This window comes from Grampus griseus, assembly GCF_964374135.1.
Source record: "Grampus griseus genome assembly, chromosome: 19".
Taxonomy (NCBI): Eukaryota; Metazoa; Chordata; class Mammalia; order Artiodactyla; family Delphinidae; genus Grampus; species Grampus griseus.
Window position 1 is genome coordinate 3,806,355 of NC_139013.1, and position 16,367 is coordinate 3,822,721.

Here is a 16,367-nt window from a genome sequence, read left to right on the forward strand (position 1 = left end):
TTTGTATTTGATAAGTGCACCCCAGGAAGAGGACTGTTGCTCAGGAGCTGGGGCAGGGTGGGGGGCAGTGAGGGAGAAGGCGGGGGGACAATGCAAGTGACTCAGGCATATTATTGGGTCATCTAGGAAAAGGTGTGTCCAGTGTCGACCTTAAAATTAAATGTCGTTATTTTACGGGCAAAATGAGTTTATTTAGGAATGGCAGAGGAATTGCGATTCAGGACATTCAAACTATGGCAAACCACAGTCAAGTCCAGAGAACAAGGAAGAGGAATGTTACTTTACAGAGAAAAAGGAGGAAGCTGGAAGGGGCTGCTTTGACTGAAAGTCCCTTGGAGAAAACCAGGAGGTCAGGCTGGTGGTGGTTTCTCATTGGCTGGGCTTTGCTGTTTCTCCTTGGCTAGGTTGTGACTGTTTCTCATTGTCTGGGCTTTGCTGTTTTCTCATTGGCTGAGTTGTTGCTGTTTCTTATTAGCTGAGCTGGTGCTGTTTCTCCTTGGCTAGGTTGTGACTGTTTCTCATTGGCTGGGCTTTGCTGTTTTCTCATTGGCTGAGTTGTTGCTGTTTCTCATTAGCTGAGCTGGTGCTGTTTCTCATTGGCTAAGTTGTGACTGTTTCTCATTGGCTAGCCTGTTGCTCTTTTCATTGGCTGGGCTATTGCTGGGCGAGGAGAAAATCATCCTTCTTCTGAAAATCAAGTTTCTTCCTGCCCAGGAATGTAAAGTAAGCTGCAGCAGAGGGTAGGGGTGAGAGAGCTCCCCTTTAGGGCTTCCCAACTCCGTTTTAAATTAGGTTTCCCTTTATTAATTTTCACACTAGCATATGCATGTATGACCCATGTTAAAGCATCAACTTTAGAGAAACCTGAAATATGACTAATACAAGGGGTACAGCAGGCTCTACTCTATGGGGTCATCCTGGGAACCAGGTGCCACACTCAGCGTGTGGGTCCAAGGTCACCCAGGGCATCCATACCCATCAGCAGAAGGGAAGAGCCGTGAGGATCTTGTGTGGGAGGTTCACGGGCCAGGCTTGGAAGAAGCTCCGTCCATCCAGCTCACATGCCACTGTGAACTTCATCCCAGGACACACATAACTGCAGGGAGGCTGGGGAGATCATCTCGCTGGGAGCCCAGGAAGGGAGGACACGGTGCTGGTGAGCAGCCACAGTCCTGTCACACGGGGACCACCTGTCACACAGGAACCTCCTGTCACTTTGAGCACCGGGTGGGGGTGGGGGGGTTAACGGGTTGTGGGGTGCGTTTCCAGTCTCCACTGCTTCCTCCCCGACCTCCTCTTACGTAGAGGTTCTAGGGATACAAGAAATAGACTCTCAAACATTGATCATTTCACAAGCTAGTGGAAGAAGGAAACATTCCTGCAAGGAGGTACTTAGAATTCAGAGTGAGGCATTCAAGCCCAGAGGAGCCCACAAGCGGAGGTGGTGCTGAGGCCCGACACCCGCTCAGGTAGACAGAATAACAGCCCCAAAGATGTCCGCATCCGACGCCCTGGAGCCAACTGCTGTGTTACCTTAGGTGCAAAAAGGGTCTTTGCAGGTGTGATTGAGTTAAGGATCTCAAGGGGGGGGAATGAGCTTGTATGTTCCAGGTGGACCCAATGTAATCACCAGGGTCCTTGTAAGAGGGAGGAGGCAGGTGAGAGAGAGGGAAGGAGGTGCGACCACAGAAGCAGGGGTCCTAGTCAGAGGGAGGATTTGCAGAGGCTACAGTTCTCCTTGAAGGCAGAGGAAGGGGCCCCGAGCCAAGGAATGCAGACGGCCCCCAGACGCTGCTAAAGGTAAAGGAATGGGCTCTGCCCTGGAGGCTTCAGAAGGAGCGCAGCCCTGCTGACCCCTGATTTTAGCCCAGTTTAACATGTTAGCCTCTGAGCTCCTGAACTGTAGGATAATAAGTTGTGTTGTTTGGTGCCCCTATGTGAGGGGTTCGTTACAGCAGCAACTGCAAGCTTGTTGGGATGAACAGCCTCCATTCCCAAACCTGAAGGGCATTAGCCAGGTGACGGGGTGAAGGTCAGATCAAGGACAGTGTCCTACAGCTGATGGGTCCTCTTGTGTTTGGAGAATGCATGGCGTCCAGTGGGGATGAACTGGAGTAGGGGTGCGAAATGGGGACCTGCATGTTCCTCTGGGTGGACCTAAAGCCTGAGGGACCCTCCGTGTGCAGTCGTGGTCTCATCAACTCCCTCGCCCGCTCCACACGTGTCCGTGCATGTGGGTGTGTGCATAAGTATATGCGTTTGTACAGTACATGGGTGCATTCGTGGGCGTGCACATGGCGGGGGGGATGGCAGCTGTATCAGGTGGGGCAGGCCTGCGCCTTCACCCAGACAGAAGTCCCCTCAGACATCTCCCTCTCTCATCCCTGAGACACTCTTGAATCGGAAAACAAGGATGCCCTTTTTGTCGTTTCCCTCACTAAGTCTTGAGTGACTGTGGAGGCAGAGACTGGGACCTAGAACCTGTGTACCCCGGCGCCACACGCAGGGCTGACGCAGTCGGGCCTGTGAGGACATTTATTGATGAAAAACGTGAAGCATGATCCAGAAAACAGGGTATCAGCAATGAGCCGCATAAGTGTAGCCCAGATTCAAGATCAACAACTGAACTCTAGGAAGGTTCGTACAGTCGGCTGAGAAAACAAAACAGGTCTCTGGGGGCAGGGGAGGATTCACAGGACATATCTGGAATCAGCTGGGCGACTGTAGGACCATAGCTGGGTCTCTAGAAACAGCCAAGAGACTGCAGCTGGGTCTCTGGAAACAGCCAAGCACTATAGCTGGTTCTCTGGAAACAGCCAAGGGGCCACAGCTGGGTCTCTGAAACAAGTACTACACGTCCTCTCCAAGGAGCTAGTTGATTGTGGGAGGGGCCACATGGTGAATGAATCTCCTAGAAGTTGATTGGAGGGTCTCAGGACTCCAGCTCTTGCCAGCAGGAGAATTGACCGGATGACTTCAGGAAGGGCCGATTCCACAGGGAAACCCTCCAAATGTCCACTGCAGGCTTTTGCAAGAGTGCCCTCCTGTGTCTTTAGTGCAGAGGCCAGGTGGGCCTGGGGTCAGTTTCTGGCAAGGACTGCATACATGCTGGACTTGGCTGTGGGCTCTGTGGACAGTGGGGACACAGCTCTGGCCACCCTCTGTGTGAAGGCCGGGTGGTCCAGCTGGGCATATATCACCTCCTGGGGGCCTCCTGCAGCAGAGGCCTGAGGAGAGAGACTCAGGGTGAGTATGGGTGGCTGAGGTGAGGGAGGGGCTGTGGGAGGGGAAGACTTTGGTCGCCAGATGCCAGGTGCCCCCGCACATCCCACCTCCTGAGTCGCCGTTGTGTAGTCCCCTCCCGCAGAGAAGCAGGGTTGGTCTGTGTGACCAATAGAATGTGGCAGAGTGAGGGCCACCTGTAGGGGAGGCCACAGAGGACAGTGTGCCTTCTGTTCCTCCCTCTTTGGGGTCCCTCCTGCTGGGGGAGGCCGGCCGCCATGGAGGAGCCCGTGTGGTGGGGAAATGGGGCTCCTCCCCACAGCCAGGGGACTGAGCCATCGTGGAAGTGGATCTTCCAGCCTCAGTTGAGCCTCCGATGAATGCAGCCCTGGTTGGCATCTTGACAGCGACATCAGGACAGACCATGAGCCACCACCGCCCAGCTGATCCGATTCCTAATTCCTGGCCCAGGAAACTGAGATGATTTTGTTAAGCTGCTAATTTCAGGGGCTTTGGTACCCAGCAGGAGGTGACTAATGCAAGCACTTACTGAGGTGTCCACTTCCCCACTCTTCTCAGGAAGTCTGTCGACAGTGGCCAGATCTGGCAGGGAGAGGACAAGGGGTCAGTTCTCTGGGGTGGACCTTAGGGGGCAAATACGTCTGACCTCATAGCTTCATATTTGGTCTCCCACCCCATCTGGAACATTCTAGAATGCTCCCGAACACCTCCTACCACATTGCTTCCTGATGGCACTGAATCCCCACTTCCCCGCTCCCAGACCTGTCCCCCATCCTTGTCTTTACCTGGTGTCTCATCTGCAACGTCAACAGCGGGGCTGAGCCTGAGGGGAGAGAACACGTGAGCCCTTGGGGCTGCCTGGGGGCAGGGGGTTGGGGGCCCGGGGGTCACTCCCAGGAGCCTCACCTCTCCTGGGGCCTCTGCTCCTCACCTTTGCTTCTTGGGGGCCCTGGGGACAGTCGGGTGTGAATTCAGAAGAGAAGCCTTCTTCCCAGCACCCCAAACAGCCCGCCTGGGTCACCCCACCCTGTCCCCAAGACCTACCCCGTTTTCTCTCGTGCCGACGATGGAGGAGGAAAAGGCCCAGGAGAAGGAGACAAAGGAGAAAGGCCACAGGGACCCCAATGAGAATATAAAGATGCTCTGTCGGCAGGCCTGCGGGAGGTGGGAGGGTGGAATCCGATTACCGGCGGCATGCCCACCATGCGCTGGGCGCTTGTCATGTCCCCACTTACACATAAATCTCTCATGCCCAATAGTCCTGTGACATGATCTCCACTTTACAAAACCGGATCTGAGCGCTGGAGTCCTCTGTCTGCAGGGCACTGGTCAAGCTGGGATATGACCGGCACCAAAGCCCCTTCTTTCCCCCTTTCCCCAAAGAACACGCACCGGGCTCGTGCTTCTGCGTCCCCCTCGCCCATCAGGACGGTCATTGTCCTGCGGATGCGTCTGTGTCTCCGAGGAGTGAGGAGGGTCTGGGTCAGAGGCCTGATCTGGACAGAGAAGCCTCTGAGTCCCCCATCCCCACCTCCAAGGGGTCTCCTCCCCGGACCCCGACCTGCTCCCCCTAGAACAGCCCCATGGACCTTGCTGTGAGGATGGTTACCACCACGGTAGTCACGCGGGACAATTTTCACTGAAATTTAGGTTAACTAAAAGTCAGATCGCCAGCTGCACTAGCCACTGCACTACCCCTGGCTAATGACACCCTCCCGGGATGACGCAGATACACAGCATCTCCTTCCTGCAGGAGGCTGCGTGGGACGGCGCTGCTCTCCGCGCTTTGTGCAACCTTTACAGAGACGGAAACCCAGCAGGAATCGAGAGCAGGAACCTCTGCCTGCTCACCTCCTTCTGGGTTCCCACGCCAAACACAAGAATCCCCATGTCTGATCTCTTCTGTTTTTCGCAGCAATCCCTGATGGGGCGGAAATGCTCTTCTGTGAGTCAAGAAGCCAAGACCCGATGTCCTCGAGCTGCCTGAAGCCCAGCCTTTAGCAGGTGAGAGAACGCAGCACCCGCCACGAGCTGCACTCCACGCATGCGCCTTTTGTCCATAACCTCCTTTACATCTAAGTGCCGTGCTCAGCATGGCTCATTTTACAGGCGGTCCAACTGAGGTCTCGGGGGCTGGTACACCCACAAGGTTGGAGCGCTTCATCCCCTCTTCTGGTCAGCGCCCCCTCCCTCCCACTGCTCCAGAGGTTGAGTCCTCAACGTCCTTTACAATAGAAAGTTTCATTTCTTGGAGCATCCTTTCCTCAACACTGTCCTTGGTCCAGGATCCACGACCCCATCCTGCGTTTTAACGCCATTGCTGCCTGAGCTTCCCCTGCTGACATTTACTACGATTTAGAATAGCATATATGTTATACCCGTACAAATAATATATAGCAATATGTTTGCATCTATAATGTATATTACATATTATATAAATATGCTTAATGCCTAAATAGTAAATATAAATATATTTTAATATATATAATATATATAATATAATATAAATATATTATATATATTAATATATATTATATTTTAAATTATGTGTTTTTAACTTACATATGTATAATTTAATTTATATGAATAATTTAAATTATACATAATTATTCTATACATAAAAATGATATCAATTATACATATTTAATATATATTATGGTACACATTTTAATATTACATATACAGATGATAGTAATACATGATACATGATAACATAATATATAGCACACATCACTCATGTAACAATATAGTAATGTATATTATGTTGTATTACTTATGTATTTAATAGTGTAACTATCCTAGTTTCCTTAAATTATAGATCTGGAATTTTACGTTGTAACGTATATGTTTATGTTTTCATACGCCCATGTGTACTTATATGCACCCCTATCATTCATTCTAATGAATTCTCCCGCTAAAGTCTGGGAAGCGAGGGACCCTTTCTCCTCATTCACCATGTGCATCAGTCCCACGGCAGGAGGCTGTCTGGTGCACACGAGGTGAGAAGAAAATGTTTCCTCGGTATTAATAAGATTAGCCCTTCTCCAGGTTGTCCCATTTGGGAGCATATTTAAGCGGGTGTCCTCTGTACGTGAACTCCTGTGTCCCCAAAGCAGCACGGCGGGGTCAGTGCCCCAGGAGGGTGTGGAGGGGGTCAAAGTGTCCCCAGTGGGCGCTGACTCCAGGACATCCTGGGGGCTGACTGCACACAGGGACAGGGACGGCCTCATCCCAGAGGTCCCCCAAAGCACCATCCAGGCCTGGTCAGGGGTCTAGGACCATGTGATGTGCCCAATGGAGGGTGGGCCACACCACAGGGGACACATGGCCTAGGGCCCACAGATTCTCACCCAGTGGAAAGGACAGTCGACACCATCTGAGGGAAAAGACACAGGTTCCCTTGAAGGGGTCTGTCCTCACCCCATCTCTGGAAGCGCACCCCCCGCCAGCCCAGCAGGGATAGCTCTGTGCCCACCCTGATGCTGGGGCTGAGTGCCCAGGTCACCGTGGTGTCCAGGTGAGACCAGGCTCCAGGGACCTGAGCCAGGTGTGAAGGCAGAGAGATGTGTGTGCAGAGGGAAGAGGGAACCAGAGGGTTTGGGGGTCAGGAGGGGGCAGGGGAGCCTGTGGACAGAGGACACAGCTGGGGACAGGGTCCAGGGACCTGGGGCAAACCTGAGGGCAGAGCAGAGACCTCCTCACCTGTCACCGGCAGGTCCAGGGGCTCACTGGGCTCAGACCAGTGATCACCTTTTCGATAGAGGCACTGATAATGCTGGGCAGCGTCTCTACTCACAGCGGTGATGCAGAATCTGGCCTCTGTCTGGTATGGACCAATTTGAAACACAGTTTTCTCATCCTTGAAGTCACTCCTATTGTCCTTCCTCTCCAGACGGAATTCCTCAGCCCCAGCAGGGCCCCTGCACACAATGGTCACAGGCCACCCCTGGGGGCTTACAGAGTCGGGCTCAGCCCTGGTGGAGCGACTGGGCAGGGTCCCTGGGATGGGTAAGAGCAGAGTCTCAGCATCCATTAAGTGAAAATCGTCACGTCACATAATTCACCCATTTGTGTTGCTCAATTCGGTACTTTTTTTTTTTTTAACTTGCAAAGTTGTGCAACCGTCACCACAATACAATTTTTTTTGGCTGCACTGCATGTGGGATGTTCGTTCCCCAACCAGGGATCAAACCCACACCCCCTGCATTGGAAGCATTCAGTCTTGACCACTGGACCACCAGGGAAGTCCCACAATCCAATTTTAGACCATTTCCATCATCCTCCCCCAAAAGACCCCCCAGGTCCATTCTATGAGCATATAAATTCCCATCACTGCGGAGTGATTTTCCCCACTTGACTTAAGGACCCTGAGGCTTGGTCACGTCTTGCTCAGGGTGACGTGGGAGGTGTCAGAGCAGGCTGGGCCCCCGGGCATGTCTGCTGCAGGGGGCGGCTCCCTCCCTGCCCACGGCCACTCTAGGGGAACAGAGACAGCTGGGAGGGTGGCACAGGACGGGAATGACCGGGTCATTCCTGGGACAAGGAGAGCAGGGGTCTCAGTCGGTAGGAATGATCTGGGCTGGTCTGAAGGGCAGCTGCCAGTCCCAGGTGGGATTGTGTGGGGTGAGGGACGCAGTCTGCAGCGCGGCTGTGTGTGTGTGTGTGTGTGTGTGTGTGTGTGTGTGTGTGTGTGTGTGTGTGTGTGTGTGTGTGTAGGAGCTGGAGCACAGATCTGATCCCACATTCCTCAGCAGGCGAGGATCTCTGTGTCCAATGCGAGTCTTCTGTGCTTTCATCCCTGGGTTTTCTCTGTATTTTTACCTTCATCTCAGCTTATTTCCATTTCCTTGTTACGGAGGCTCTGGAAACCCCAAATGTCTCAACTGGGCTGGGGGCAGGGGGAAGAGCGGGTTTGTAGCCCTGAAACAGGAAGCTGGCCTCACATTCAGCAAAATCCCATAGAGGCAGGGGGCTGGCAGAGGTCACTCATTCACTCTTTCTTTCTTTTGACCACACCTTAGCTCTCATCTATCTGTTTACTGATGCCTCCATGTACCACTGGTTCCACAAATATGAGAAACACCCAGGATGCCTGCCCTCTTGGGGCTGAAAGTCTAGAGAGAGGATAGCCATTGACAAATAATTGTGCAAATCCACGGGTACAAACGGTGGTACATGCCCTCGGGGTGAGTGTGGGAATCTCGGGGGCAGACAGGAGGCAGAGCTGCCGTCCTCTGGGAGGTCCAAGGGAAGAGATATCTGAGCCAAGATCTGAGGTCAGGGATGAATTCCCCAGGCCGAGGGACAGGGGACACCGGGTATTCAGGGTGGTGCGGAGTCTGGAGCTGAGTGGGAAGATGGCATTTAGAAAGGGAAAGAAAACCAAGGTAACTGAGATAAGTGGGCCAGACAGCATGGGGACAGACAGATCCAGGCCAAAGAGAGATGCGTGGGTCTCAGTCTGTCTGAAGGTAAACTGTGAGAGGACTTGAAGGAAGATTACGGTCCTGAAGATAAATTATATACTATATAGATATTTAAAGTTTTTAAGTAAAACTTTTAAATGATCATTTAAAACCACATCACTGTGTGCTACAGTCCGTACGAGAGGATGGAGACGGTGGGATTGAGGAGGATTCTGAGTCTGCCCTTGGCGAGGTCATGTTCTCTGCCCAGGGGCTGCCGCGGGAGATCTGGGCTTGTGCGGGGAGAGCTCGTGGGTGCAGCCTGGTCTGTATGCTCTGAATCGTCCCTGGGGGCCATCAAGAGCAGAGGGGGAGAACGCGGGAGAGACCTGAGCGAGGGTTATACATTGGAGGTTGTTTGCAATTCGAGGTGTATGTCAGGGCCCCCAGGATCAGCTCCACTCTCACCTACATCTGCCTGCGGGGTGCAGAGGGGATTGGGGAGAAGACTCACCCGCCTGTGTGTGCATCGTGTGACCCAGACAGAGCACTGGAAGAGAAGTTGTAGTGAGAAAGACGCCCACTGTACGGTTTCCTCATGGGGCCGCAGTCAAGCGGGGGCCTTGAGGAGCCAGCGGGGTAGGGGGTGGTCATCGTCCCATACTTCCCCGACACCCCGGTCAACATTGCCTCTGAGTACGAGCCCTCTCCTTGCTCTGAAATCGTCTCAGGACAAACCCCCAACCCCTCTTCCAAGCAGGTGTTCCTCCCTGCCCCCCAGCCCTTCTCAGTCTGAACTCAACCCCATACCCAGGCACCATTTCCAGCACTGAACCTTCCGTGGTAAGACTTAGGTCTTGGCCAGAGCTGAGGGGGACCACTTTGCCCCGCTAGGGCCCCAGCGTCTTCTGGGCTGGAGTCGGGACGGAGCTGGGAAGCAGAGCCCCTCTGCCCCTGGATTCCTACCCCTCCATTCCAGGACTCACCCAGGCCCAGGAGGGTGGTGGGACGGGGGGACATGGCCCAGCCCCTGCCCCCGGCACCGTCCTGGAGTTTGTGAGTGAAGGAGAGAGCCTGCAGGTGACACGAGAGAAGAGGATGTGGTGGCTAGGGCCCCTGTCTGGGGTTTCTACATCAACGGCCTCACACAAAGGGGAAGAGCTCTCTCTCCCCTCCCATCCACGCTTCCCACTAACGAGACAGAGGTGGGGCCTGGCTTCCAAAAGTTGTTTGTTCCCCCTGTGCACTGATGAGGCTGAACTCGTCTCTGGAGGCACCCCTTGAGGTGGGAGCCTCATTCTCACTCTGTGGGGCAAGCAGAACACGGATTTGTGCAGCAAACTGACTTGACTGTTGGTCCCAGCTCCACACAATAGCCGTCTGTTCTTGGGCAAAGAGTTACACCACTTTATGCCAACATTTCCTTGTGTTTAAAATGGGAAGCCCCAAATCCCCCTCCAGGTATTTAATATTACAATATATGTTACATTCCCAGCAAGGTATTGAGCTCATTAAAAATATCTCACTCACATGGGTTCTCTGCCTATCTTCCCAAAGTGGCATGGGAACCAGGGAAAGGGAGGCTGGTCCATCAGCACAAGCAAAATCCTAAAGGGATTGGGTGATCAGGAGACAGACCTTGGGAGCTGGCCCTGGGCTTGGGATCAGGTGGGGCACCCAGCTGGGTGCTGAAATAAAGAGCAGGACCAGGGATGGGGAGGGCGTTTGTGCACACGGAGCCCAGTAAGACAGGAGCCCCATCAGGGAATCTCATGTCCACTGCCCCTGAGGCCAGGCAAGAGCTGCTTCTCCCAGGGGGTAGCTGTGCCAGACACTGATGTCTGCACAGCAGCCGATGCTCACTTTTTCCTTATCAACAGAAACCTAGTTCTGTTTGAGTGGCTATGTTCCAACCCTGGAGCTGAGGGATGAGGGGAGTGCAGAGGATAAAATTTGGGTTAAGGCAAGCCAGCAATCCCATTTGCAGCGATTGGTCCAGAGGGGGCACATGAGCATGTATGGCCAATGATACATAAAGCAGGATATATCAGGGCTTCTGGGAATCATATTTGTCTCTTAATAACAGAGGGTCTCATGAGACTTTTGCCTCCTTTTCTCCTGTCCATGGGCAGCTATATCATGATGATGTGATATCTGGAGCTGCAGCAGCCATCTTGCAACCATGAGGCAACAAGCTTGACTACAATAGCAGAAATACTGAACAAACTGAGGGGAAAGAATACAAGATCCAGGGTTCATAGAAGGTCCCCAAATGCTGAACCAGCCCTGGGACTGCCTATCCCTGGAATTCTTAATAAGTAAACAATAAATATACTAGATTTTCTGTCAAAATTTCAGACTAAATCTGTGGACCACGCTCCATTTTAAAATAATAATTATTTTAAAAACTAAAATTGCTTAATAGACTATTTTAAAGGTCTTCTTAAATGTCTCAAAGAAATGAACACTAGGTGAAGGCTATGTAGTCAAAAATTAAAGGAAGACAAGATTCCCCAGAGTCAAGTTGAATGCTGAACATGGCTCTCACCTTGACAGTGATGCATTAAGTTTTATTTTCATGGCCTTGCAGATGGTAGAGGCTAAAGGATGAAGTCCAGGGGTCACCCTCGTTGATTAACACCAGCCAGCCCTATGTATCCGTGTTTTTCTGGTCTCTCTCTCTCTCTCTCTCTCTCTCTCTCTTCTCTCTCTCTTCTCTCTCTCTCTCTCTCTCTCTCTCTCTCTCTCTCTCTCTCTCATCTTCATTAGTGGCTTTTATCAGGTTTATTGAAGGATAATTTGCAGACAGCCAACTGCATCCATTAAATATGTGCAATTCAATGAGCTCTGGTAGTTGTGAAACCACCATCATAGTCAAGATTTCCATCGCCACCAAGATTCCTTGTTCCCTTTGTGAAAATAAGCAAAGTAACCTCATTTAAAATGGAGCCGGGAAGCCCGGAAAGGGGAACTCTCAGGCATGTAGCACTTGGTGCAACCTGCACTCCCAGTACGGAGAAGGAAGACGAGAATTATTTAGACAAGGGAGGACATTAATTACATGGGAATTTCATCCCCTGCTTTAAGAAAAAGAAGGAAGATCCTTCCATGCCCCAGCAACAATGCTCTAACCACTGCTTCCAGCCAATGAGAAAATGTCAACGTCTAACTCTTGTTCTTTAGTGAATTTCTGTTCAAAACAATCCTTCCCCGTTTCCTCCTAAAACCCGGTAAGAGGTGACCTCCCTTTTATCTCTTTAGACTTGCCTGTGATCCACCATAGCTGGCCTGTCCCAAATAGCAATTTTCTGCGATTCCCGAATAAACCATTTTGCTGCTAAGGAAACTGGCTATTTTATTTTTATGGTCGCTGCTCCTTGGTCCCAGGTGATCACTGCCAACCAGAGAATGTCACTTTCTATCTGGCTCTACAAGGATTGAGTCATTAGTCACTGGAGTTACTCACTTTCGACACACCCTGAAGGGTGTTCAAGGCAGGGATCTGGAATGAGGCACTCTGTGCTCTGGGAAAGCTGGCAGAACAGGCCTTCAGAGAGTTAGATATTTTCAGGAGAAGATTTTATGAACCCAATTTCTTGCATCTTCTCGTACTTAGAAAAGCACTAAAGTCATTAACTAAGGTATCTGTTCCTCGTGAGTAGCAGCAGCTTTCTACAGAGATGTGTGCTTGACGGCATGTACGCCTTCCCCAAAATCACATAGATGCTGATATCGGAGCAGCTCCTCAGAGCTCTCTGAGAGGCTGTCTCTTGGGCAACAGTCCTCAGTATGTCCCCAAATAAAACAGAACCTCACAACTCTCACTGTGCATTTTTATTGCAGTCAACACCATTGATCCTTCTTTTCTTTTTAGAAAATATGTATCTGCTAACTTATTTTTTTATTGAAGTGTAGTTGATTTACAATATTGTGTTAGTTTCAGGCGTACAGCAAAGTGATTTGGTTTTATATATATATATATATATATATATGGAAAAAGAATACGTGGGTGTTACTCATGTATTCTTTTTTCTCAATTCTTTTCCACTATAGGTTATTACTAGACTTCCCTGTGCTATACAGCAAATCCTTGTTTATCTATTTAATATATGGTAGTGTGTATCTGTTAATTCCATACTTCTAATTTATCCCTCTCCTCCTTTCGCCTTTGGTAACCATAAGTTTGTTTTCTATGTCTGTGAATCTGTTTTCTATGTCTGTGAATCTGTTTCTGTTTTGTAAGTAAGTAAGTAAGTTCATTTGTAAGTAAGTTCATTTGTACTGTTTTTTAGATTCCACATGTAAGTGATATAATATTTGTCTTTTTCTGTCTGACTTCACTAGATCCACCTATGTTGCTGCAAATGGCATTATTTCACCTATGTTGCTGCAAATGGCATTATTTCATTCGTTTTTATGACTGGGTAATATTCCATTGCATATATGTACCACATCTTCTTTATCTATTCATCTGTCATGGACTCTTAGGTTACTTTCCTATCTTGCCTATTGGGAATAGTGCTTCAGTGAACATTGGGGTGCACGTATCTTTTCAAATTAGAGTTTTCATCTTTTCCAGATATATGCCCAGGAGTGGGATTGCTGGGTCATATGGTAGCTCTATTTTAGTTTTTTAAGGAACCACCATACTGTTCTCCATAGTGACTGCACCAATTTACATTCCCACCAAGAGTATAGGAGGGTTCCCTTTTCTTCACACCCTCTCCAGCATTTATTATTCATAGATTTTTTGATGATAGCCATTCTTTTCTTTCTTTCTTTTTTAACATCTTTATTGGAGTATAATTACTTTACAATATTGTGTTAGTTTCTGCTGTATAACAAAGTGAATCAGCTATTCATATACATATATCCCCGTATCTCCTCCCTCTTGCGTCTCCCTCCCACCCTCCCCTCTAGGTGGTCACAAAGCACCGAGCTGATCTCCCTGTGCTATGCAGCTGCTTCCCACTAGCTATCTGTTTTACATTTGGTAGTGTATATATGTCGGTGCTACTCCCTCCCTTCATCCCAGCTTACCCTTCCCCCTCCCCGTATCCTCAAGTCCATTCTCTACGTCGGCATCTTTATTCCTGTCCTGTCCCTAGGTTCTGCAGAACCATTTTTTTTTTAGATTCCATATATATGTGTGATGACAGCCATTCTGACAGGTGATACCTCATTGTAGTTTTGAGTTACATTTCTCTAATAATTAGCGATGTTGAATATCTTTTCATGTGCCTGTTGGCCATCTTTATGTCTTCTTTGGAGAAATGTTTGTTTAGATCTTTGCTAACTTATTTTTTAAAAAAACCTACCTTGTCGTAATTTTAGATTTGCAGAAAAGTTGCAAAGACACAGAAAAATCCCATATGCCCTTCACACAGTTTCCCCTAATGTTAATGTTTCGCATAACCATAGTACATCTGTCAAAAACAAGCAATTAACATTGATTCAATCATTAACTAGTACAAACTTTATTTGGAATTAATACGTTTTTTCACTAATGTTCTTTTCCTGTGCAAAGATCCAATTCAGAATAACATTTGGATGTAGTTCTCGCTGTTTTAAATACAGAGAAGAGTTTCTGTTTTCCTCGTTGGATCCTAATTACTATTCCCATCATACCTGAAGGGCATATGCAAGGAGGATATGGGGACAGGCTGACTACTTAGGAAAAGAAGGACTAAAAGAATTAACATCTACAGGGACTTTCCTGGTGGCGCAGTGGTTGAGAATCCGCCCGCCAATTCAGGGGACAGGGGTTCAAGCCCTGGTCCAGGAAGATCCCACATGCCATGGAGCAACTAAGCCCGTGCGCCACAACTTCTGAGGCTGCCTTCTAGAGCTAGCGAACCACAACTACTGAAGCCTGTGCACCTAGAACCCGTGCTTCACAACAGGAGAAGCCACCGCAATGAGACGCCTGTGCACCGCAACAAAGAGTAGCCCCTGCTCACCACAAGTAGAGAAAGCCCGCGTGCAGCAACAAAGACCCAACGCAGCCAAAAATAAATAAATTTATATATATGTATGCTCAAGAATTAGCATCTACAGCTTCCTCCTGGGCCAGCAGGTCCATCAGGGCAGTTATTCTGGTTTTTTCTTTCCGGAAGTTGATGTGGAGCTGTCATCCCTCAGAATTCACAGTAAGGCCCCCAACCTTTGCATCCTTCTGACACATGGGTCTCCAACTGGAGAGCATTCATGCCCAAGGCTCAATACAGGTCAAAATGATTTTTGAAATCAAATACAGAGTAAATGTGGGCTAATGTTCTATTAATTCATTAACGATGGAATCATCCTTCGAAATTCCTATCTTTACTCAAATATTTACCCTTTCCATGGTTCTTCCTTCCCTCCTACATGTCTCTGTTTCTACTGGGATTATTCTCCTTTTGCCTGAAACTTTCATTCTTTTAGTGCCCATCTGTTGGTGAATAATACAATTTTTCATTGCCAAAATGTCTGTATGTCACCGCCAATATTGAAGTTTTCTCTTGTAGAGTTCTAGGTTGGCAGTTTTTTTTTTTTTTAGCGCTTAAATATGGTATTAATCATTTTTGTTGCAAATGAACTGTAACTCTTCTCGTTGTTCCTTTGAAAGTCATGTATCCTTTTTCTTTCAGTGTGTTTAAGATTTTGTCTTTGGGGTTCAGCAGTTTTCCTCTGATGTATCTCAGGGTGTGTGTGTGTGTGTGTGTGTTGACTTTTATTGATGTGTACTAGATTAAAAGTGCACATATCAGGGACGTCCTGGTGGTCTAGTGGTTAAGACACTGCGCCTCCACTGCAGGGGGCATGGGTTTGATCCCTGGCTGGGGAACTAAGATCCCGAATGCAGATCCCCGGTGGGGGAATCAAGATCTCACATGCGGGCTTCTCTGGTGGCGCAGTGGTTGAGAGTCCGCCTGCCGATGCAGGGGACGTGGGTTCGTGCCCCGGTCCGGGAAGATCCCACATGCCGCGGAGCGGCTGGGCACGTGAGCCATGGCTGCTGAGCCTGCGCGTCCGGAGCCTGTGCTCCGCAATGGGAGAGGCCACAACAGTGAGAGGCCCGCGTACCGCAAAAAAAAAAAAAAAAAAAAAAAAAAAAGATCCCACATGCCGTGCGGCGTGGCCCAAAAAAACCAAAAGTGCACATATCGAATGCACCGCTTGTTGAATTTTCACAAGTTGAGCACTCTCATGTTTTCCGGTAACTTCTCTCCAAAGGTAATGCCTACACTAACTTCTAACAGCATGGGTTAAATTTGCTTGTTTTGGTTCTTTACGTCAACATGAAACTTCTCTGCGCTCTGTGTGTGTGTGTGTGGCTTCTTCTGTGCAACCAGATGTTTGTAAGATGTGTCCATAGTCATGCAGGGAGCTGTGGACCTTCAGCTGGGGTTGCTCTGGAGGATTCTACTGCGTGAATCACCACAATGAGCGTATCCATCCTCGTGTGAACAGGCATTTGCTTAGCTTCTGGTTTAGGTTACGATGGAGAGTCTTGCTTTGAATTTCTTAATACGTGTGAAGTGATGAACATATCTGTGCATTTTTTGCTGGAATAAACCTACAAGTGTAACTGCTGTGTGTTGTGCATTTATTCAACTTTAGTAGGTACTGCTGAACGTTTTTCAAAGTGACTATTAATTTAATCAATGCGGATTAATTAATTAATCTGAGCGTCTGGTTATTCCACATCCTCACCAACCCCTCCAATTTTGCATCTTT

General features: G+C 49.2%; 1 protein-coding gene across 1 annotated transcript; it reads right to left on the minus strand.

Annotated features, from left to right (window-relative positions):
* Positions 1 to 2,703: 2,703 nt before the first annotated feature.
* LAIR1 (leukocyte associated immunoglobulin like receptor 1) lies at positions 2,704 to 9,668 on the minus strand (the record flags this gene model as incomplete). The annotated part of the gene is made up of 9 exons (XM_082677282.1): positions 2,704 to 3,227; positions 3,773 to 3,825; positions 4,029 to 4,066; positions 4,175 to 4,192; positions 4,288 to 4,398; positions 5,095 to 5,164; positions 6,946 to 7,242; positions 9,163 to 9,198; positions 9,635 to 9,668. 9 exons carry the CDS (start codon positions 9,666 to 9,668, stop codon positions 3,081 to 3,083), a joined length of 804 nt encoding a protein of 267 aa, XP_082533408.1. The 3' UTR covers positions 2,704 to 3,080.
* Between the last annotated feature and the right edge of the window lie 6,699 nt (positions 9,669 to 16,367).